Raw genomic sequence first — 25756 nt, forward strand, 5'->3', positions numbered from 1 at the left:
GTTATTATTGTGTGCTTCAACTCCCAGCAATTGTGGCATTTGTGTATCTACCGTTGAGCAGCGGTAATCCAGGTGTAGGAGCCAGTGCTGGCCGCTCGTGGCCGCCTTGCTCCCGCCTCGCCGGGCCTCGCCGGGCGGACCCTAGTCGCGCGGATCAAGGCCGCGGCCCTGATGACGAACAAAACGACACAGGGTTGGCAGAAGGGTTTTAGATGCCACATAATATGATAATAAGTTTTATATTTATTTTTTAGTTGTTATCTGTACCTAAGTAATAACTTAAACTTGTTTTGTGAGCCATAAATAAATAAATAAATATTGAATAGGTAGGTACTATATGATCGATAAAATGATAATTATTGACGCCATTAATCGGTATCGTATTATGTATTTATCTGCCGTGTGAGTGTGCCTGAGTTTAAATCAAGTTGTAAAGCTAAACAAAACAGCACAATTTATAATTTCTGAAAATCAATAAGCGGAAAAACTTTTACGTACTCACGGTAACTAAAGTCTTCGCTTTCTTTTTAAATATTTGTTCCTAAATCCATCCCTTTGATTGTCGCTAAATATTCGCACAGATGGGGGCAAATGAAAAAGGCACGCGAGCCGAAGGAGGGAATGTAGGTCGGGAGGGAAATGCGGCTCCCGAGGCCCGCGCAGATAGCGGTGAGCTACGGCGCCCTCGCGGGGCTTTGTGAATGAGCTGCCCAAGCTCTTTCGAGCGACGACGCATCTTCACTTGATGCGGGTGTAAAATTCAGAGATAACGAATAGAGGGGATGCGATGTTCCACTTCTGGTATTGTATAGGTCAAGGTCACCTATCTAAAATCACAAGTACTATTTATTTAGGTAGGTTAGTAAACAAAGAAGCGGACACTATCATGTTACGATAATTATCATGTTCAGACCAGGAAAATATATCCATGTGGCCTGGGCCTAAGCGAAGTTAGCGTGACTCTTAACTCTAAAAGCTGCAAATGGGCCGTCCGTCTGCCCGCCACTGGGCGTTTTGTTTACATACACAATATTGCCTCTAACCAAATGTTTATGCGTAATTTGAAATGTACTCGTATGTTACATTGTGTTGTGTTGTGACACTTGATATTAACTTTTCAACTCAGAATTAGTTTAAAACACTGACTGACATCCATATTATAATAGGAAACATTAAGAACTTGTTTGGGTAAACAGCCTGGATGTAGTTTATTTAATTTAGCATAGAAATAAATATAATTTCAAAAACTTCTCCATTAGCTAGTTAACAGTCTCAAAGCGATCTTGTCGCAACTTGGTCTGCCCCGCCTGCGAATAGCACCCCAGGCCTCCAGGCCACGAGTACAATACTAATCTAACAAGCCCCAGCGGCGCGAGTGCTGCAACTTTAGCTGCGGAAAGTAAAAGCTCAGTTAATCAATTTAATAAATTCAGAAACAAAGTGGATGTAAAAAAATATTCTTTGAAACCACTGATAAAGATAGTTCTGTATTGCTCTCATTAGAGCGTTACTTGTGTAGCCAAAGCCACTAAGGGCAACTGTTGCTGATTGTCACTTTCTATAAAAAGTTTCTATCTTTTAATTGGTAGAGTCGTGTGGTTCTCCGCAGGGTTTAATAGGCGCGCCCTCTCAGCTTGCAGTTGACACCGAGCTGGGCCGCGCGGTGTCATGCGGCTCGCGCCGTAATCGCCGCTTGTGTAACGAGACGCCGCGGCGCATCGCGATGTGGGAGGCCTGTCTGGAACGCAGGCCTGGGACTATTATTTTTATACTCGTATTATGTTAATAAACATTGAATTTCTGCGGGTGAAGATCAAAATGGGCTTTTCTTCTAAGATATCAATGTGAATCCTGAAAAATATGGTTTTCAGTATCTAATAGTAAGTATTACATTTTCATGAGTAGGTAGGTATATAATATCAAATAGTTTCAGCCAAGTTTCAGCGCCTAGATTTACTTATTCTGCCAAAATGTTTGTAGGTAAGTGTGAGACCCAAAACAGAGGAGATTAACTTATCGCTGTCAAAGATACTGTAGATGTTTGCTTTGCAGATTTAGGCCCGATTCGACCAAACTTTTATCCGAGAATAATTCCTGGTATAACTTACACATTGACAGTCTCAGTATGGAAATATGTCAAAATTTACGATTTTTTTCTACCCTTAGACTGAGTTGCACCACCTAACTTTGAGGATAACCGGTGCTCTTTGTATGGATTTTGACAGATTTTCGACGTTTGTTAAAGTCAAAGTAAGATGGTGCAACCCACCCTAAGTCTAGGAAAAAGAAATCAAAGATGTAGTGAAGTACCGATAATAAGAAATGTGTATAACCAGTATAAAAATACTTTAAAATACGACATGACGTATTTAATATCACTGAAGAAAAATACAGGTCTTGACAAGCATTCCACTGTTCCCCTGTGCGTTGTTTAAAGTAGGTTGTGTCCCGTCGTTACAAGTGTGCTTTGTTTGAACTACTGGCTACAATTTTTCCTTCAGTCTTTCTATCCCAGAAATATACCCTACGGTGTATATTCTCCAAATATTAAATGAATGGATTGTCACCCAAGCGTGCCCTGTAGCAGGGAGGGAGGACCAATCTAATTAACGTAATTGAATTATCCACTGAAAAATTAAGTCAGATGAATTAAGAGAGAAGTATTTGTTTCGTCCGGAGTCTGTCTATTCCGAAGAAAACCATCGAAGAACACTCATTCAGTAGGTAATTAAAATTTTAAGTAACATAATATTAGTTAGGTATTATTAAAAGCAATATTAAATATTTGTAATTACTAACACAGCATCGCCTGTCTATCCTTGTCATTCACGCCCAGATGCCATTATCTGGTGAGTTATAATTTTTGGGTGAAAGTAACCCAATCTTTCAGACTCGACGGTCTGATAACTGATTGTTTCCGATAAGATAAAACTAGCGCAGCCTTCTGGGCGCGCGCACGCGATATCGCATCAGCTGTACCATTGTTTAATTTGTGTGAAGATAAATAAAACGTGAAACAGAAATTACGTGGTTGCAGTGAATTCCAAACTGTGAATCATTTGTCTTGCTGTTTCGTACGACGTCAAGGCCACCTCATGGTTTGCCACTATTACGAGTACTAGAAATTATTTTATCAGTCAGTTATCAACGTATCTCTTTATCATAATGCGTACACTTTTAAAAACCTTTTCAATTGGACGTTTAATAAAAGTACATAAATTAATTAGTATTATAAATAAAATAAGCCTATAATGTATTACGATATCTGCACTTATCGGTCATCTTCTTGAACGACTAGTTCTGTTTGCGACCGTAGGTCTCACGGAACAGAACAATAATATATGCCCATCGCGCATACTTGGCAGCCGTTCAATGATGCGCGCACGCACATCATATTCGAGAGCTAGGCGCGCCGGCCGGCGTTGTTTCGTACTGAAATAATCACGCGGTCCGCCTATAAAACGTCTGTCGATCAATTTCCAACACTAACTGCTAAGTACACGTAAAGGGCATCAGGCTATCATTCGCGCATGACTAGTGAAACTCCAACTGAATTAAGTGCGCACATAGTTCACCTGAACTCGAATAAGCGCCAGTACAATCAAGCTAGACTAAGCTTAATACCGGATATTTTTTTAAAGATTATTGTTCCCCCCAATACTTTGAAATTTGAAGTGAAATAAGTAGGGAAAAGGAAAAATGCATGTTTTATGCATTCATACTATACTTTAACAGGCTCGCAACGCGCCTTGCTCTAGCAACTTGACAAACATGATATTTTTGATTTTTTAAAATAACTTTCTTAATGTTTCTCTATGTACACATTCAACAACCTCTCCTGATCTTATAAGGAAGCTCAAAATTGCACAGCGTACTATAGAGGTGGCTATGCTCCGTGTTTATTTACGAGGCCGCATCAGAAATGACGAAATCTGTAAACGCGCATAGATTAGATAGGATTACTTAGCACTACTAGCAATGGACAGCGGGCGCATTGCACGCAGAACTGACAGCCGATGGGGCAGCAACATTCTAGAATGGAGGCCGGCTGCTAGTGCAGCGTGGGAAGTCCGTCCACAAAGTGGATAGATAATCTTATTTAATGGTTGCAGGAAAGCAACGCTACCAACCAGACAAGCTGAATATTATTGGGGAAGCCCATGTTCGGGATTAGAAGTTCTATGGCTAAAATGATGATGATGGCGATTGAACATCACGAAATAGAATTGAGAGACGGATCAAAAATGGGACATCGTGGAACCGTTTGTAAATATTAACTGTCACGTTAGGTATAAAAAATTTGAGTATTCATTTCAGCTAATATACATCCACTTTGCACAGGCTCCCCTCATTGATTAGCAGCGAGAAAGGTCAATGGCGACCTAGAATGACTCAATCAATTTGCCTGTCAGCCGGGCACTCGGTCACCACGCTGCGTTTAGGTTACGCTCTCTCTAACATTCGAACAATAAATTGCTTTTGTTTTTCTAGGATTCTGGTATAAAATATAAAATAAAAGAAAGATTGATAACTTACCCTATAAAACTTTCAATCCTACATACACCACAAAGTCCACAAACACACTAACTAAGAATGTACATAATTATGTTAATACTTTTGGAAGAGCGGTAACCTTCTACTACAGGTATTCTAAAAGGATGGTTACCAAAATATCTTGCTAATCCACTTTATTTATCAAATAAAACATTTTCATTTTCATTTACATTTATTTGATCTAAGTATTAAACGATTGGCGTGTTGTCATGTGTTGTAGAAATGAGCAGCGACGTGTAACCACGACGGCCTGTGAATAGGGATTGCAATTGTTGGACCCAGTACCTTTTTAAACATGCTGGATCCAGCATACAGTGCTGGATCCAGCGATGCGGACTGTGTGGTTGCGGCGGCTGCGGGCTTAGTCGGCAAAGTTCAAACTCTACATTTGGGGCTACTTATTTGTGTAAAGCACAATAATTTGGAAAATTATTTGTATTCGTTTGTTGCTAGGTGTATAGTATTGGGATTTTAGACTAAAACAAAATTACAACAGAGACATTCATCAAATTAAATGACTTTTGATTTAAACGAACACTAGTATTTGGAAAATTCCATTGTTGATGCTTCAAAATAAATCTATCAACAACCTATTTCAGTACTTAATGTAAATTACTAGACTTAAATTATTGTTATCTGTAACAGGGCGAGTTAGGGCCATAAACGTCACAAATTGATTAGATTTGGAGTTCAGGGTACGTAAGTTACTTATTTTTTGTGTATTAAAAAAATTGTTGGCATGGTGCGTTATATTTTTTTTGTTTTGACGTTCTCCCCCCCCCCCCCCCCCCCATAAACTAAACTGTTGGCTTGAAAAATCTGGAAAAATTCGTGATAATACTGCTTTTCATGAACTTTCAAGAAAAACTATAACGGTTAAGATACATCAGTTAGTCTAAGAGTAATAGTAATTTGAAAACTCCTTGAAATGAAAGTGAAAATTCCTTAAAAATGTAAAAAGTGATTTTAGATGAAGTAATAGCTTGCTTCTGAAATATAGTGTGGTAACGACGCAGAACTACGGAACCCTACACTGCGCGTGGCACGACACGCACTTGGCCAATTTTTATTTACTGATTTGTGTTCAGTGTCAGTTATCTTTGTAAATATGGCAAGAGTGCCAAGTAAGTAATACCGAGTATAATATGAGAATTTACGTGACATTTAACGCGGGACAGAATTCAGTACTCGTAGTGATTTGCGATGGGTGATAAGGGGTTGTTATCGCGACAATTATTACTAGATAAGTCAAAGTTAAACTAACTGATACATAAAGACGTTATTGTTAAGGCTTAAACATAAACATAATAAATAATTTTGACGATTTGTTTATGATAATCAAAGTGTGCGAGTATAGATACGAAGGGCCGCGCGACTGTTGTCCACATCAAGGCCGATCATTTCCCTAATGCAGGCTAATGTGGCCGCCTCCCGCTTACGCATAAAGTTCCGCTGGTTCGGCGCGCGCGGCAGGTTACCGCTTTGTTGTGGACGGGGGAGCATTATGCGAGTTATGTCACAGTCACAAACAACACCGGTAGTAGTCCGAGTGAACAGAGCACGGCCAGCGCCACCTGTGCGCCGGCGGCGGAGGCGGGCGTCACGTGCGCGGCTGCTGCACCGACCGCGCCGCTCGCAGCGCGCCGCCAATCGCGGCTCGCGACACCGCGCTCGCAGTGCGCACATGTGACCGCCCACTATTTGTCACATACAATTTTCAAAAATAGTTTTTAATGTTTACAACTTTTTAAATAATTTATTTTCACCAGCAAAGCAATTTATTAATTAACATTAGTGTATTTGTAAACAAAGACGGATAGCAGATTATGAGCCGACACGGTGAGTCCGAAAATTAAAGCAACATAAGTTTCCTTATTTAGCTGCGAGACTGCTGGCGCCACCGGTGGCGATATTCGAAACTAGCTACAAACAGTCATCCAACTCAGCGACCCAAAGTATCTCAGACCTTCGCGAGACTGCATTTTTATTGGAATGGCATAGATGGCGCTCGGCAGAGTTACTTTACGAACCTTTGGAAAGCGGAGACTAGCAACTCTACATTCGTATTACGACTAGCTTGACTAGTAAAGATCTAGGTGGCGTTGGTTCATAAAACTTAATATCTGGGTAAAAATGAATGGCACGAACGAGACGGCTTTGCTTAGTTTGTGATTGTGACTAGCTAGATTAATAAAGGTTTGGAAGTATAATAGAGGCGCAGTATAAATGGCCAAGGATGTTTAAAAAAATATCAGAATTGATATTTTGGGTCACTGTTTCTAAACTTATCTACCTACTTTGTATAGTGGTCATTGCTTATCTATTTTTTAAGGATTTATTTAATTTTAAAAGAATTGTACTTGCCTTGTAAGTACTAAAAAATTGAAATTACTGACCCAATTATTCACCTACAATTTAGAATCTATTTATGGATAGCTGAGACAATTTTAGTTTATTACTTGATTATTATTCAAGGTCTTTTAAATTACTATGGTACGTACTTACACGTTGCTTACGTTGCATTCTTGTCATATTTACAGAGGTAACTAATTACTGATACTGAACACAAATTAGTAAAAAAGGAATGCCCTATTTTGTTTTTTAATATTGAATATTTTATTTTATCGACAACTAGCTGACCCGGCGAACTTTGTTCCGCCTTAATGGCAATAAATAAGCAGACTTTTTTTTTCGAACGGGATAAAAAGTATCCTATGTCCTTCTCCTGGCTCTAAACTACCTCCCTGACAATTTTCAGCTAAATCGGTTCAGCCGTTCTTGAGTTATAAGCGAAGTAACTAACACGACTTTCTTTTATATACATATATAGATCTGTTAAACACACCACTAGTTTATTATCGTAACACATACACATCATTTGTTGGCGATGGCGACGGAGTCTCTTTCAATTTTATAAAAATATCTTTTTGACACTTGTAAAAGTTGACGCCCACTAGGTTTATTCCAATTGCGTCTGTTGAACATGCGAGACAAAATTGGCTTATTCCAATTTATACTAAAAAACTAATTTAGTAAAAACTTACCCCCTTACTAATAAAAAGTTACACAGTTATTGAACACTGTTTTAAAATTACATTTCCATCCTAAACGTCACTTTAAAACACTGTTCAACTAGCGTGTAAGTTTTATTAGTAAGGGGGTTAGGGTGCTTTCTTTATGGGAGTCTCATGTTATCTAAATAAAGGTATTGTCCGCTACTTTTATCTTTATGAATTTATATTCTTCACAACAAAATAATGGTTTACCCAACTTTATGTGTATATTTAACTGTGGAAACTTAATTGGTTTATGTGTTGTCTTACTGCACATAAGTTGAATTATTGTATTGTAACTGTATGTTTCCCAAAAATAAATAAATATAACAAAGATGCAAAGTAACACCGTGTACCTATACACCTATAAGAATACAAACGAAACGTTGTTTCGTTACATATATTTGCTCTCTCTCTTTTCTCTACGCCTATGTTCAACTGTGTATAAAAATATCATTCTTAGTAATTCTAGGGATAGAAAGCATTTAATAGTAAACTACTAGTTATAAATTCCGAATTTCAGCCCTCATCTGGAATAGCAAAAAACGTGTAATAACATCACATTGAGTGGCCAGAGGCACGTGCGCGAGGAGTGTGCTCCCGGGGCCCGGGAGTGAAACCCGGCGCGGGCGCGCCCGGCTGTTTACAATATTTTCCACATTTTTTTTATTTCTTCTCTAGTTAAGGGCCTTCCTTAAGGAGCATAATTGGTATAATACAGCGTGAGACGTTGAAGTAAAAGTATTATTTTTTATTTAAACAGTGCAGTACTTACAAATCGTCAAGTTTGTATTTAAAGAGGAAAAAAAGACCAAACAAAAAAAACACTTAAACTTTTGCCCTTAAAGAGCCTTTACAAACAGTATAGATGTCACCGGAAAATAACAAGACTCGTAAGTTGATCAATTTTCTAGGAAGTTGATCAACTCTCGGAAAATAACAAACGGCAGTTGAAATGTACTGTTTAACGCATCGAATTTTAGCTAATTGGTCAACTTACGGTACCTAGCCGTAATTTAATAATTAACTATATTGCTACAAGTAAAATCATCCACAAATGGGCCAATCGTTGCCCAGTGTACTATTTGACGGTACACTATTATCCGTCACTTAATACGCTTTTCGCTGATTGGTCGACAGACACTTAGATTATGTTGTTTTAATCTGGGGGCACGGCAGTGCCCCCGCCAAGTCGAGCGCGAAGCAAACACTGCCGTACCATCCTTTACTGGAACCATTTCGCCGCATTTTCAGGCCCCTATTTGAGAACCTTTGGATAAGACCAGAACGCAGAAATTTTCGTCATCTAGTAAGCTATAATTACATACTTAAAATCCAAAATTTCAAGTCTGTAGGTCATTTAGTTACGAAGTTAAGCGAAAGCAAAGTTTTGCATTTACGACACTCACTCACTCACTGATGATCATCAAAATAGAACTAGTACTTCCCATAAACTCAGAGAGCTGAAATTTGGTACAGAGTTAGGGTTTAATGGCCACATAAAGGGAAAACTATAAAAACTAGGAAAATCGAAGATCTGGAGTAACACCACATTCATAATACTACTCCGGCACCGTGGTGTTCGCCTGTATCGCTCACCGCTAGATGGCGCTAGCACTAGCAAGCGGTGTCCAGATTTGTTTCCTTTCTAGAGAAAGTCATCGATTAAGTTGAATGTTGTGTAATTTGCATTTCGTTGATTTCGTTTATTATATTGTAAGGTTCGCTTAGGTTATGTTATTAAAACAATTCTGATTCGTTGTCCATTTTAAAGGTCGTTGAGTTTATTTGTGTTTAATATCGTAAAAAAATGTCGATAAAACGACGACGTTAAATAATTTTGCCACGTTCTACAAAAAGAAGTGAAATCCCACCAAAAACATTCTGTAAAAAACTAGCCAAGTCTCGATGGAGCTGCTTGTTTATCTCTAAAAAGTAATGAAATCTAGACAAAGTCGTGCCAAGTCTATGGTTCCTTACTGCGATTTCTTTATTATTATAGTTAATGTTGTGTGACTTGGCCGTTGAACAATCTTTATTAAGATAATCATACATAAGTATTATAAATACGCAGCTTTACTGAACCTACAATTGAGTGGTTATTGTTGAATCAACGTTTTCCAAGTGGCATTTTCCATCGTCAATGGGTAGCGGTGCACCTGGTTTTGTCACCCTTCAACGGCCAAGTCACACAAAATTAACTATAATAATAAAGAAATCGCAGTAAGGAACCATAGACTTGGCACGACTTTGTCTAGATTTCATTACTTTTTAGAGATAAACAAGCAGCTCCATCGAGACTTGGCTAGTTTTTTACAGAATGTTTTTGGTGGGATAGGATTTACATTTTAGAGATAGGATAGATATATTAAAGTATATATAGTTAAATACATTAAAAATGTTTAAAAAATATATTGGAGCTCAAAGTTTTAATTGTTTATTTCTACCACTACAGACTCCATTTTACTCATCATAAATAAAATGACGCGTTATAATGAGAATTATTACCACACAAAACATCAATTGCTAATTTTACTACTGTGAATAAAGAAAATAGATAGATTTGTTTACGTTTAAACCGGTAATGGCGGCGGCCGGGTGGCGGGGAGCGGTATAAAAGCACGGGAGTCTTTTAACCAATCAACGTACACCTTGCCTTTGTCGGATGATTTAACGGCAAGACGCCGTAAATTAATCAACTTACTAAAATACATACGTTAAATAGTACATTTCAAATGCCATTTATTATTTTCCGAGAGTTGATCAACTACCTAGAAAATTGATCAACTTACGAGTCTTGTTATTTTCCGGTGACATATACAAGTTGGTTCAGACCAGATGGATATAATATTTTCTAAGAACGTTGGATTGAACATGGGAGTTCAACAAAATCCGTAAACTCTCTCTTCGATTGATTTTTGAGAGAGGTATTATGGTACAGTGTTAAAGTAGCAAAAAAAAACAAAATTGACATTAGAAAACAAAAAAAAGGAATATCAGCGTTTTCATGGGTCTGATTGTTCCCTAATCCACCTTTCTAAAGACAATTTATATTCCTCTGGATAATAAAATAAATTATAATCATATTTATATTTTTATACTGAAAATCATTACAACACATTAACTAATTAGTTAGGAGTTTTAATTGTTCTTGTAATTGGACTGTACTATTAGGTCTAAAAAAGCTTTAAGTTAATTCCACACGGTTAAATGGTTACGATTACCGGGGCGATGGATATCGCAAAGACAGAAAGATATGGTTCATTTTATTCATAGTTAAACAAAACCTTTACAAACAATAGAATCTTTTCAAAAATTTCTTAACACAAAAAACATTAGGTTTCTCGAGCGGTCCTACAGAAACTTGGTCAATGTCACCTTAACTTTTTTCAGTTCTTTCTTCTTTTTCTAAACGAATCCATTGCAACGCTAAAACCAAAGAAGTTATGTTTGACGTATAATTTAAAACATCTAGATACTATCAATCTACGTTACCCGTACGTGTTTTCCATTCCCAGTGCCACTCCGTATCCATAGCGATGTTTATGGTTTACTTACGTGTTTCTGAACTACGATGAGTGCTGCGCGTGATGCGGCATGCTCTCGGCGGGGTCTGCTCCCGCCGTGAGACCCGGGCAGCACACCCGCACGAGGCGTTACTTACACTTACCATTAGTTCTATCGTTTTTTTTTAATTAAACACCTACCTGAAATTAAATTGTGGTGATTTCCAATGTACTCTTCTTTTAAAGAAATGCAATTTATAAATACCTAAATAAATTATCTACATTATGGCTGCTATTGATTTATTTGTTGCTATCGCTCAGTTACTCGTAGCAATGATTTAGGGCATATTTATTATAAGCCTCCCGGCGAATGACTTCCTGTAAATGTATTTTCTGTAAGTAGTTTGTATTTTCAAATTACGACCCATGTCATGATGTAACGATTGGGGAAGGTGTTGAAGAAATCCTTGCCTTCAAATAACGCGATTACAAAAAACAAATCTTTTAATTGCAACATAATTGTTGTAACAGGAAAACAACTTAAATTCATTGTTTTGAGGGGTTTCTGTTTTTGGGGATTGAATACAAATACTTATAAACTTTTTGCAACGTTTGTTAAAATTACGTACAAGATATCGAAATAGGGACAACCACTAGGGGGAGTTTGAATTACTAATTACGTAAGTAAAATTACGTCGCTTTTATAGGATTCTTTTTCTTGTCGTGTCGACAGAAATTTCACACTGCGTCGGCCCAAAACTTTACAGGATTAATGAATAAATAGTTATAATATTCTTATTGAATTTGCATTTATACATTTATAATCCGCGCCTTCTCTCTTAGTTCATTTGCAGCTTATAAAATATGTTCCTTATAAGAGCTTCTAAAAAGGGTTGTTTATTGCAACAAATCTCGTCACATAAGAAGTACTTTACAAAGATAAAGTAAGATCCTGTTTAAACTTTATGGTTTTACCGGGGCTTTCTTACACTTCCAGGGCTATATTACTAGCTTTTCCCGTGGCTTCACCTGCGTGAAATTGTTTGTTTCATTTAAACACGCGAGTCCCTATTTTAAAAACCGGAATAAAAACTATTCTGTGTCCTTTCCCTCTATCTCTTTATCAATCGGGTTAGTGGTTTAGACGTGAAACATAACAGACAGGCAGGCAGATAGTGTTACATTCGCATATAACTATTTAAGTATGTAGGGATTTGCATTGATTAGGCTCGGAATAACTACTGGACCGATTTGAAAATATATTACACCATTAAAATCCTACATTATCCCTAATAAAAAGGCGATAAAATTTTACAAAAAGTTAGAGATCCATATGAAAATTTCAATAATGTTCGTAATTTCTGCTGTTTCTACTGTGAGACTCTGTGATTGGCTAGAGTTATTGTGTATTAATTCACCTGTAACTGTAAATGGTAAGCAAAGCTTTTGAGTTGCCAAATAAAAAAAATATGTTTAAATATAAATGAGGGATTTACTCCGCTATTTTCAGCAATCGACACCTTATTTAACATATTTACTGACCGGGAGGTACGAAATTACGATTCAAACTCCTCACAAGAGTTTTATCCCTTTGCACAACATCTAGCGTAGAAAACAGCAACATCAGAAAAAAACTAAATAAGACGTTTCTTTTAGAAACTCAACTTTGAAATGTAATTGGTACCTACCTATTTCGTTTAGTTTTAGGTGTGACATTTTAAATCAACTTTAAAATGCATATTCACGATGCGTTGTTGTGTACGCTCTTGTGCCGCCCCGCAACGCATCCTATGCTTGGCTCTAAGGACATCGCATTCGTGGATATAATGCTCGAACACCAGCTACACCGCGACCGCCGCGTGGTCACACAGTCGCACTTTACGTGCTCGCGAATGACGCAGACATATCAGAAAATTTTATATTTATCTTTTTGGGACAGGGAAAAATACGATTTGATTGACATTTAAGAAAAACGTGCCTGTTACGTTTCTCCGTGTTTCGGTCACATTGCAAAAGTTTTAGGACTTAAGTAAATAAACACCACAACTTTTAATGACTGCTTGAATGCTGACCACGGTAAACATTTTATTTCCCTACTAAAACGGAAAATGTCACAAAGATTAAACATTCATTAATTTTAATAATTCAATAATTAACTTAGAGGTTAAGTGAGCTTTTGGTGCAGTAGGAACTATAGATTTAAGAATATAATATCAAAAATAGTATGTAAATTAGAATAGTCAGTAAATAAAGGTTTTTATTATTATATAAACATTGTTTTCATTAAAAGGTTTTAAATGGTGCTGGACATACAGTCATTAAAAATGTACAGGATCGTAGTTTCAGCCGAATTCCGTCCACTACTGTGTGCTTACCATGAGTTTACGTTAGGTGAGCTCGCTAGCGAATACGTCAAAAAATTCTATGAAGATTTTATTTCTTGAAAGTAGCCGCTAGGGGCGCTGCACAATATGTCATACATTTAAATGTCATTTTTTTACGCAGTCGCTAGCGAGCACACCTAACGTAAACTCATGGTAAGCACACTGGACAAAGTTGTCACCCGGATTTCCACTACGACCGAGCGACCGGGCGACCGGGTCGGTCGGGCGGCGGGTCGGCCGCGGCCCGCAACCAGTAAGCCGAATACTGCGAATCAAATAATAGTATTGCGCAACTGACACGATTGAATTAACTCATGTTGCTCATAATTGAATATCTCGAGTATTTCAGCAAATTATTTATTTGTTACGGAATACCTGAAGGTATACGAGTATTTTGCAGTTACATAAAAGCTTGCATGTTTTTTGTGATGACATAACAACCAACCTTATAAGTAGGTAATCAATAGTATTTTAATGATTTATTACATCAAATTATTTTTGTGCACATTATTTTCCGATTCATGTTTGGAGGGTCCGGTGATTGCAGCCCACGGCCGCCATTTGCATGCCTATTTCTTTTTTGTTTCCATTCAAACATTTTTTTATTCGTTTCGTTTATTTTTTTCCAGATTTCCTGAACCACGGGGCTAGTTTCAACAAAAAATACGGTCAGTATAATGAGACGTCCTCAACAGCAATACTCTAACTCCCGTTAAATGTAATTTCAAATAAATAGTGCCTGAAACCTTCCCCTAAGAGAACCTTGTCCGCTCTCAAGGTAGCACTTTTCTTTGACTATTTTTTTTGTCTTATCTAAGATGCACGATTTTCTATTGCACAAAATAGGCCTGGATGAAACATTCTTAATAACGGTCTCTACATTGAGGCAGGACCTCAGTTAAAATGAAAATCGTAGCATGGGAGCTGGTCGCGCCGGCCCCAGTGCTGCCTGTGTCTGTGTGTGTGTGTGTAGTCTCCTCTACTAAGCACGAAACCTCTTCCACACTGCACATTTTAATAACGCGTCACAAACGAACCATAAATTGATTATAATAAAATATTTTATGATATTTATTTAAGTTACGTGTGTTTGTATTTTGTATACGTATGGTAATAATATTGACTTAAATATTTTAATATAGATATTATGTTTTTAAATAACAAAAAATATATTAAATTATAACCTCTAAAAGTATTTCTAAACACAATGCCTATAAATTTTAATGACAATTACTTTATAATAATCATAATATCATTGCGATAAGCAGAGGATTCTACATTTCAACGATGGATACAGCCCATTTTGAAGGCTCCTTTCGCGCTCTACGACTTGACATCTCGTACTCGTACTGTGTTCCTTTACGTGACCCTACGTAATGATAATTTAATTTTCAACTAGGGTAAGTCCAGGATAGATGCCCCACTTTTTGAAACAGCTCTGTAACTCAGTCAGTAAGTTTTTATCAACAATTTGATCTTAGTATCTGTAAACTTTGGTCTTTCGTCTATGATATTACTATAATTATTTTAGTTTAAGTTATACCGATTCTGAGTAAATAGCATTTTAATTGACCTCTAAAAAGTGGGATAGACGCCTAATGTGGGGGATAGAAGACTCACTGTATGATTGCTTCAAAGGATAGATGCCTGATGCAGGGATAGATGACTCGTTAATACAGTTTTTGATTTCTAAGGATCAAATGCTTTTTGAAATCAAACAAGCCAAGTATTATTATTTAAGATTGTTTGTTATTAAATGAATTAAATATGAAATTTAATATTTTTTATTAAAAATAGTACATAGTACATCCACCCGAAGTCGGGAAAAGAGGTAATTCGATCAGAAGGGCACCCTATTTATTACTTTCCTAAGGTTAGCCGTACTACATTCTTTTTTTCTTCTTACTTGCTACTTGTGACAAAAAGAGCAGGTTAGGATAGATGCCCCTAGGAGCATGGGACATGGCCCTAAGGGCATCTATACCCAAAAAAAATTAGGCAACTATCCTTTTAGCATAGGATAGGTGCCTTTTTTAATAAAAAATATAATAACACTAAAAATCGAATTAAACATAGCTATCCCGTCTAATTTATAAGATAGTCTATCAAATTATATAAAAATCTGCTTCATTTTACAGCTGACAAAAAAAAAATCCATTAAAAGATACTTACCAATTTTATTTCGACGCTCGCTAAGGTTTGACCGCGGAAGATTTTTGCTCTCACTGGCTAAACGAACGCACTCTTTGATGGTTTGCGAGGCGAAAAGTGGTACGGGGAGGTCCCTTTCTATTATACATACTATAACTTTATGCTAAGTTGCTTGTAACATAGTGTACTTAAAATCGCGGCACCTATCCCACTGGGGCATGTATCCTGGAATTACCCTATATGCCCATACACCGTACCTACACACTCTTATAAGCTCGGGTCGGTAATAATTAGAAAAGAAATCTTCTTTTCTAATTATTGTGATCGAAAAAATCTCTCTACTTATGTTTTCTTGATCAATAGGTGATCACAAACAAAACATTTTATTTAATGTTCACGCACTCGCTATGACGCACTTGAAACTTAAAATAGCTTCATTAATGCAAAAACATTATTTATCTCCGATCCCTCTTACATAGCCGACGACCATTGAGCCGCGTCGGACACATGCACCCTTATCTACACTAATATTATAAAGAGGAATACTTTGTTTGTTTGTTTGTTTGGTTGTAATGAATAGGCTCAAAAACTACTGGACCGTTTTTAAAAATTCTTTCACAAAGAACTAAACAAAGGCTAAATTTTATTTTGGAAAAAATAGGGTTCCATAAAATATGTAGGCAGATAATGTAGTCCAGGCGCGCGAAGCTGCGGGCGGAAAGCTAGTCATTGATAAAAGCAAAAAATAAGAGCTTGATATTACTGCACGTAACGAATCATTCTCGGCTGATGACGTAGCACATATTCGTAGCCGCTACGGCCTACGCGTTACGACAGTACGTAGCGGGAATGCTACGACACCCCTACGGCTGCGCTACAGTCAATCTATGGAGTTGTCAATTAATTTTAATTTAATAAATAATAATGTACCCAGGTAACTCATGTTCACAAACTATCTTGATTGTTAGTGTATTTTGTTGTGTTTGTTTGCCTGCTGTAGTAGTTTGTAATGAAAATAGCACCTATTTAAAAAATACAAAAGGATGCATGAACCATTTTGCTTGGTTTTGTTTCTGAGCTGTTGGTTGTTTCGCAAAATATCCTACATTTTGAATTCTTGATAGGTATAAGGTCTGTAATCATTTGAAAAAGTATAATTACTCGTAATATGTATCATACATTTTAGTATCACTGCGTGTTAATGACACATGTTGACACAGGTGCTATTCAAATTTTCACGCTGTGCGTTAATTGTCATCAGATTTCACTGTCAAATAGCACGTAGGTATGTTTGAGAATTGTTATTGTCTAAATATAATGGAATGACATCGAAAAACCGTACTACAAATACCGAAGTTGTCAAAAATCAATTTGTATAAAAAGAACCCGTGTAACGTTCGGCTGGAGCAACAATCAACAGGTCGGTCCCGTGGCGGCGTCGGACGCGTCCCGAGGAGCGGGCGCGCCGCGTGACCGGGACGCCCCCCGGCGCGGCAATTAGACAAACAATACGCCCCTGATATAACTAAATGTATCTCCAGCTTCACCTGGCAATTCGTTCATGTCTAAAATTCTGTCAAATCTCAACACCGACTGCTCTCAAAACAATGACCTATTCAAACCGGAACGTATAGCAGCGAACGATGTCGCATTCGATTCCTATTAGATCGCATTCCAATTGACTTAGTAGTATAAGAACTCGACTCGTGTCATGAGATAGGTACTACTTTAATTCTGAAAATGTGTCGTGATAAAAAACCGTTCAACATGAATTATTTAAGAAGATAACTTGTGGAATACATCGTGCAGCCTTTTTGCATAATTACCATAAAATACGACAGCGTCTCGTGTCCGCGTCTCAGCATCGGTCCGCGAGGCGGCATAAGGTAAGTTGAATTGTTTCGATGGCGTTTGAAGGAGCGCGGAGTGGCTGCGCCTCGGCGGCCCGCGCCCGCTCGCCGCCGGCGCTCCCGCAGTCCAGCTCTGGTGGCCGGCCCGATCGCTCGCTGCGCCGCGACGCGACGAGTCCTGCGGAGAGCCCGTGGCGGGAAGCGGTCCCTCAGGTGTGCGCGGCGAGCGCGGGGCGAGGGCGCGCGGACACGTGGCCTGCGGCGTGCACGTTGCGGACGAGCGTGCGGCGCGCACGTGCCCACGAGCGTGCTTGCGGAGCGGCGCGATGCTCCTTCAATCCTGCCGCGAGTCGCACCGGGAGCGGTCGTGTCCACGGTTCCCAGGCGCAGCCACGATTGAGTGCGTACGGGCGGACAGGAGCGGCGCGTGCTCGCGATGCTGGCCCGCGCGCCGCCTGGACCGGCACGGCTACATCGACATGGGCACGGACTCGGGCGCGCTGCTGCCGCCCGCCGACGCCGGCTGGTGCCCGCCGCCGCCCGCCGCCGACCGCGGGTGCTTCCTGCAGCCGCCGCCGCCGGCCTCCACGCTCACGCCGCTCACGGCGCCGCCGCACCGCCGCTCCGCGCCGCAGATGCTGCTGCCAGGTAGGTGCCCGGCCACCCGGCCCCCCCCCCCACCCGGACACGAGACCACCGTCCTTATTGATGTGATGTGACTTGAACACGAACAGACATTTCAGTAAACTGTGCCGTATTATCTGATGATGCCGCAGTTCCATAAGGAAATTGAATTTTCAAAAAAAAAAATGGATAATCTGGTAAACTGTCGGTAAAAATTGGTGTTGGTACCAGCTGTCGCCAACAATTGGTGTAAATTGATATTTAGCGGTTGTAGTTATTTGTAAACAGTCGGAAGTAAACAACAAGGCGCGCGACCGCTGCAGCCTATCTGCCGGCAAGTTCAAGGTCTCGGCGAGACGAGATTACTGACTCATTATTCTGCATTTTTAATAGATCATTAAGTATTTATTGCATTTTAATACAAAACATCTTGTATATTTTCTTATGAGATATCTATTAGCTTTATGCCGAGGTTTATTTTTGTATCTCTGCGTTTAACTATTATTGACCATTTAAATATAATACACAATAGATTATTTACCTATCAAACCTACCAAATACTGTAATGAAAAAATAGCAATTCTCAAAATATTTATTATACATTTTTAAAATATTAAGAAATGAATTCACAAAAACTATTGATTTCCCAAAAAGGTTTGTAGACATCAAAAATAGGAATTTTTCTCTAGTTTTAGTTTCTCTAAGCATGTTTTGTCATAAAATTATCCGTAAGGAAACATTTAAGAAAAACTGCTACTAGGCAGCATTTTTCCAATATGGCGGCGCAAGCGACAACCATACAAGGTCGCAAAGTTGAAATTCGTAAAAAGCACGTCGAAACCTATAGAAATACCAATTCTCATTACTCCCGGAAAACTTTCCAAGTAAAGACATTATTTTGTACCAAATGACTGGACTATAAGTCCATGTATCTTTATTACGTCCATTGTAATAAATGTTGCTTTATTTCTTAATCAATTATTTGCAATCTCGATCTCTGATTTGATAGTTTGTGATGAAAATCGGAGTGCAATTTATTTAGTATTATACATTTTACTTTGATGGTCTCGTTCATGACATGACATTTCTTATTGGATAGACACACATCATCACCATCATGAACAGCCCTTTACAGTCCACTGCCCACTGAACTATGAGCCTCCTCTACTTTAGTGGAGGGTTTTGCTATAATCTCCACGCAGGGCAGGCGGGCTGGAGATCGCAGCTTAAAAGGTTAATGTTTACCAGAGAGCACTGCTGCCCCGCCCAAACGCCCTTCTGAAAACTTCTTATTGACGAGTTGTTATGTATTCAGAATGGAAATAACAATCACTACAACTGTTCTGTGCTACACAACATAATCATTAATTAGTATAGGTACTTACGAGTATATACTAGTCAATGTAGTAGGTACGTATTAGATGACCGCTTAACCGCTTCTGTGGTCCAGTGGTAAGACCACCTGTCTCTAACGCAGAGGTACTGTATTCAGTTGGTGGTAGGATTTGTCCACCTCTACCTTCTTACCTTAAGTTATGTCTGTCACTACAACAACAATGTTAACAGCATTATTGTGTTCCGGCAGCTCGCGGTAAGATAGACAGTTTCTGGGTGGTGGATGATTACGGGTGAAGCTCGTCATCGCCTTCGGCCTGATCATCATTTTTTTTTCTAAAATATAATTTAGTTGGCTACTACAAATCATTTTGTATCCCTTTCTGTGATATTTAACTTCTTCGTGGAAGCGCTCTAACGATCGCTGGAAAATATTAGTGCACGCACAGAGCTTTGTATCGCGAAGGCTAATCCTAAGCCGCCGAGCTAAAGCGCGCTAACGAGACAAAGTCGCGGGCGGATTTTTGGCTTCTGCGGCTAATGCGGCGGCTGCGGCCCGGCCCGGCCCGGCCCGCGGCGCAGCACGTGGCGCGCGGCGCTCGGCTCATGATCGTTGAATTGCGAATAGGCACCAAAAGATCATGTGACGTCATCGATATGACTAATCAGTCTTTTTTTTTTTTTTTTTTTATAATAATATTTCTTTATTGCACAAAACTTTTACAATGGTAGTAACACAATTTAAATATAAATATAAATAGTGCATTGCTGAAGGAGACACAGAGTAAATATACAGAGGTTTCCAAACTAGGCCAAGCCTGTATCTTGGAAAACCAATAAAATTAAGTGTGTAACTTGCAGAGAAAAGGAAAACCAGTACAACAATGCAATTTCTGGTGCAAAAGAAACATCATGAGTTTGCTTTTATTTACTATATTTTTACCCGACTGCGCCAGAAGGAGGGTTATTTACTACGTTTTGAATTCAAGATCTATTAGGAGCGACATACCCTAATTAAAGAATAACGAGAAATGATAATCTCATATCCTTTAAGTCCTTATTTTATTTGTGATTATTGGGACAACATGGGATCATGATATTTATTTTAACAAACAAACCCTTTATTTTAGCTTTGCTTCTCTACATTATTAAAAAAATCTCGAATATAAGATTTTAATCCTCTATTTATTTTTGAACATCTAAGTGACGTTAACATTGGAAAGGTATTCTGAATCTAAACAAAAGATACAAACTATACCTGATGCGGGAAACAATAAAAATAAATTTCAATAAAATTGTTTCTGCTCGCAAATGAAAGATTTGTTTATTGGAGACCAATGTTCCTGGTTATTGCTGTAAGCTTGGATTATAATGCGTGTACGGCCCAGCGCACGGCAGTGGCCAAGTCAATCTATTTATTTGAAACATAAAAGTCTTTTAATATTGAATATTTTAAGGTTAACTAATAAGTTAAGACAGATGCACAGTGTTTTATGAAGACCATTTTTCGGACATGGCCTTTTTATCAACCGACTTCAAAAAAAGGAGGAGGTTCTCAATTCGACCCGTATGTTTTTGAATAATCGGCTAGTTAAGGCAATTTAAATGATACTACGAAATCCCCATTTAGCTATGTTACAACCGATTTTTTGTCGAGTTATTAATAACGAATGTCTTTGGTCTAATAAAAGTAATTTTGTAATCTATACTTATAATAAATCTGTAGAGAGGTCAATTCTGTACATGAAATATATTTTCAAAATAACTATCAGGGGGTGATTAGTGATCGATACTGATGCCAAAAATGCAATCAGTAAAATTTTTGTCTGTCTGTCTGTCTGTCTGTCTGTCTGTCTGTCTGTCTGTCTGTATGTTCCTTATAGAAACAAAAACTACTCGACGGATTTTAACGAAACTTGGTACAATTATTCTTCATACTCCTGGGCAGGTTATAGGATACTTAGGAATTCCCACGGGAACGGGAATTAGCGGGAAAATCCTTTTGTATGAAAAATCTAAACCTTGAAATTTGGCATGCAGGTACCTTAGTAAACTTAAAGCTTAGTTACAACAGGATATTGCAAAATTCCCACGGGAACGGGAGTTAGCGGGAAAAAACAATTGTATGAAAAAATCTAAACCGCGTAAGATAGACTTGAAATTTGGCATGCAGGTACCTTAGTAAACTTAAAGCTTAGTTGCAACAGGATATTGCAAAATCCCACGGGAACGAGAGTGAGCGGGCAAAAAAAATTGTATGAAAAAATCTGAACCGCGTAAGATAGATGAAGGGGCTGTAAAACGAGATCCACGCGTACGAAGTCGCGGGCGGCCGCTAGTACCAAATAATAGTAATTTTATAGCTGACAAAGTTTAAAAACGTATAAAAAACTACAAACATAATATTCTCGATTGGGATAATTTTAACGAAACGAATCTTTTTTAACTGGTACACGTCTGAGTATTCCTCGAAACTCTTACTGGGACCTTGTTAAGTTGTTATGATGTATTTTTATGTTTGTTTTCGTAAAAATTGAGAACGGAAACAATTACGAGTATTAACCTACTACATTCGAGTAGGTATTTGTATCAACAATAAGATTGTAAAGAGCCGGTATGTCAAGTATGTCTCAATTGGAATACATATGTATGGATTCTAATAATTTTAATTATCTACAAAATAGGTGTTATTTAATAATATTAATAATAGTTTTGATTACAACTGTGTAAAACAAACAATACTATCGATATACTTAGTTTATTTCGGTATTAGAAGTATATGTAGGTATGTATACTATAACAACCTCTACCGATAGCATAAGAAATACGTCCTACAGAAAAAAATCTGAGAAGTGGTACAAATAGCATCGGCCTACCGCTATGGTTATGATAAAGGTTAAACAATCCATGTATTTCGCGTTGAATGGCGAGTGTAAACATAAGTTTCTCTGCGAGTACAGGCGACATCGTGCGAGCGGGGTCGGAACGTGCCGACGCGCCACGTGCGCGCAGCCTTATCTGAGCGTGCGGCTCGCTGCGGGCTGCGGGGACGTCCGCGGTCGGCCCAGACAGCATTCCGGCCCAGATTGGCGTGCTCGCGATCATTTCACGCACCAATATTTCAATCGCGAGTATCGAAGTACTTCTATAGTGCCTTCTTACAGCGACGGAAATATTTTAATCACTCCCTCTATTTTCTTATACCTACTATTTTCTTAGTTGGTTACTATGCCATTACTCGTTCGTAGGTACCGATGATATCAAAAGGCCGATAAAAGTACATATCAAACACTCATGAAAATTAGAAAGCAATATCTAATAACTACAGCTGGAAGACTGAGCGTTTATCACAGCCCTTAAGCTTGGCAGCCCTCAATCAAGTGTATCCTTAACACAAATTGATGAGTTTCCTACGACCGTGAATCTTTCACGATGTAGTTTTCTGTGCTGTACCTTGGACCTGACTTGATACTGATATGTTTAGACTTATCAATTATTCAGACCCAATACACATACGAGTAAATTGCAATAACTAGCAGATTTCTTTGAAATATGTTCTTTTGCTGCCGTTTTAAACTTGCTACGCATATAATGTCAAAAGCATTATGGAATGGACCTTCTCGTTAGGATTCTGATCACCTGCTAAACATTTTTTTGCTTATTAATTAAACATGGCTTGCTCTTGATAACATTCGTATCCCAATATATTCAATAATATTCGTATCTCGTGTCAGCTTCAACATATAAGATACACGACATAGGTTATTCAAATATAATATCCAAGGCAGGAGTTTTATTCATGTGATTTCATTGATCAAAACATTATGCGCGTCACGCGGAATTTAAACACAGCATTCATCGCGGTTATTTGTGTGCTTTTCTTATTGTAGTCGTATCGGCTCATGTCCATTTTCTGGTCGGGAAAAGCTATATCATTCATCACCATTCACAATAACGATAAAACTAACGTTTTCAAAAGATTTCATTCACGTCACTAGTAAGAATTGCAGTAACCTTGAAATGACGGCTGTTTAGATTTCCTATCACTCACACACTCGGCCAGTCGCGCGGCCGCGAGCGCCGCCTGAAGTGCGCCGGTGCAGCGCCGGGTCAAGTTTAAGGAGACTCGCATGATTCTACTACGCACTCTGCTCTTTCGAATATATTTTTTTCTAAAGCGCATAATAATGCTCGCATTTACTCACGAATAATGTATTTCAAAATTGTTAATAAACTAAAAAAATAATACGATTAATATATCGTTATCAAACAAAAGTGCTCTCACATCCGCGTGCGTCATCCTGCAGAATATAATTATTGTATCAATTAAATAAAAACTCCAATACTCGTTTTACTACATCGGCATTGCTTCATTGGTTATACGAGTACGTATAGGTATTTATTAGGAAAACACTTATTGTGTTGTATTCTCAGGTATTCAAAAATCGAGTTACTTTTTAACCGATATCAGAAGATACAATTTTAATGTATTGGATTAGTATCTGCGTACTAAAAGCAGTGAGTCATTTAACTTTTAATGAATACTATTTTACTAGTCGCTATTCTGTGGTTCAGCCACGACGCGTCCATCGCGCCCCCGCGGCACCGAGGGGCGAGGCGCACGCGCATCCTCCTGTCCCCCCCTCCCGACCCTCCCTACCCGCTGTGCGACATCCTCCATCTTGACATTTTCTTTGCCAGTTGCAATGGGAAGTTCCCGTCCGTTGCTTCCGCTTCCTTCAGTCTAATAGTAGGTTTCAATAAAGAACTTTGCCAGAAGCAGTTTATGGAAAATGATTTGGAAATTACGTGTATTTACCAATGCAGTGAAGCTTTCAGCTTGCGTAATCCACATGTCCTACTTTATTTTGTAAAAATAAACACAATGAACGAATGATAAAACGAAAATTCAGAGTTACGAATTTTACAGTGATTGGTACCTACATATTGGTTTTCATTCCAATACTTTTTGCGATATCCATTCGATGCTACTAGTAAGTTTTGCAGATAATAGTAAAAAGAATACCTGACAGACATTTTATTAGAACTGAACGTAACGGACAGACTCATGGGTAGAGAGAGTATCATATTTCGAATGTAAACAATTATTCGATTTCATTATTAGGTACACACGTAGGTAGTACGTCTTATTTGGAGGAGATCGTCGTATTTTGTTTTAATGTATCATCATCATCATCTCAGCCACAAGACGTTCACTGCTGAACATAGGCCTCCCTCAATGACTTCCACATCGCACGGTTGGTAGCGGCCTGCATCCAACGCTTTCTTGCTACTTTTATCAGGTCGTCAGTCCACCTTGTGGGTGAACGTCCCACGCTGTGTTTTCCGGTACGTGACCTCCACTCCAGAACCTTGCTGCCCCATCGGCCTTCAGTCTGCGTACTATGTGCCCTGCCCATTGCCACTTCAGCTTGCTAATCCGTCGGGCTATGTCAGTGACTTAAGTTCGTTCCTCATTTCTAATTTGATCTCGTAAAGGAATTGGTGTTTCTTAGCCTGCATAGCCCTTTCCATGTATGTTTCCTTTTAATGTATGTTCTGGGATAACTCTAAGAAGCCTGGATTGTTTGGAAAATTGTTTTTTTAGTAGACGATCTGAAAAGTGTACTGTAAAGGTACTTTTCAGACCGTCCTATAAAAAAATCCAAGAAACGGTTCTGTACTTGCTTTTTTCAGAATCCTGAAACACAGTTGCAATATTGTTTTTTCAAAATTTATTCTTCGATATCTTCAGAATTTGTTTACCAATTTCGATGTTTTATGGGTTTCAAGATAGTTTTATGTGTAGTCCAGTAGTAACCAGCTACCAGAACTTCCTAGTTTGGCTTTCATAGTCGGTATGCGGAGGTATTGAGACCTCAGCAGTAGGTACTAGGGTTTGCTTTAGACAGTGGAGAGTTATCTATGTTTCTTATGAAACTAAAAGAGTAAGGAAGTTGCGCTTTGCTTACTTGCCTTGCCTATGAGTGTTTTTTTTATTTTAAAATATATTGAGTAGTATCCACTCAATACCCAATTAAAAATAACAATTTAGGTATGTAGAGAGTCATTTACGAGTATCTTTTATTGGAGTAAGTTTAGTAAGCGCTTCACTTCTACATAACCTCTACATGTATCTCCTCTGTTCCTAACTACCAATTTATCGAGCTCAATGTAATTCAACCTTGACATCAGCAAGTGCATTCGTCTCTACATGTGTCATTGCATTAGTAAAATATTGCTTGCAATGCACACACATCTAATACAATGATGTAGTTCCACTATTTGAATAACTGGTT

The 25756-nt window shown here is 38.5% G+C and overlaps 1 protein-coding gene across 4 annotated transcripts in view; it reads left to right on the forward strand.

The window, feature by feature from the left end:
- The window catches only part of Pdp1 (PAR bZIP family member Pdp1), a 158072-nt gene that overhangs the window by 98720 nt on the left and 33596 nt on the right, over positions 1 to 25756 (forward strand). For 2 of the 4 annotated variants that reach the window (XM_028318650.1, XM_028318651.1), the window contains exon 2: positions 14127 to 14165. In XM_028318650.1, coding sequence (XP_028174451.1) covers positions 14127 to 14165 — 39 coding nt within the window. Of the gene's footprint in view, positions 1 to 14126; positions 14166 to 17695; positions 18147 to 25756 lie in introns of those variants that run through there. The other 2 variants (XM_028318647.1, XM_028318648.1) reach the window with 2 other exon arrangements.

This window comes from Ostrinia furnacalis, unplaced genomic scaffold, assembly GCF_004193835.3.
Source record: "Ostrinia furnacalis isolate ACB-3 unplaced genomic scaffold, ASM419383v2 OfSCF6946, whole genome shotgun sequence".
Taxonomy (NCBI): Eukaryota; Metazoa; Arthropoda; class Insecta; order Lepidoptera; family Crambidae; genus Ostrinia; species Ostrinia furnacalis.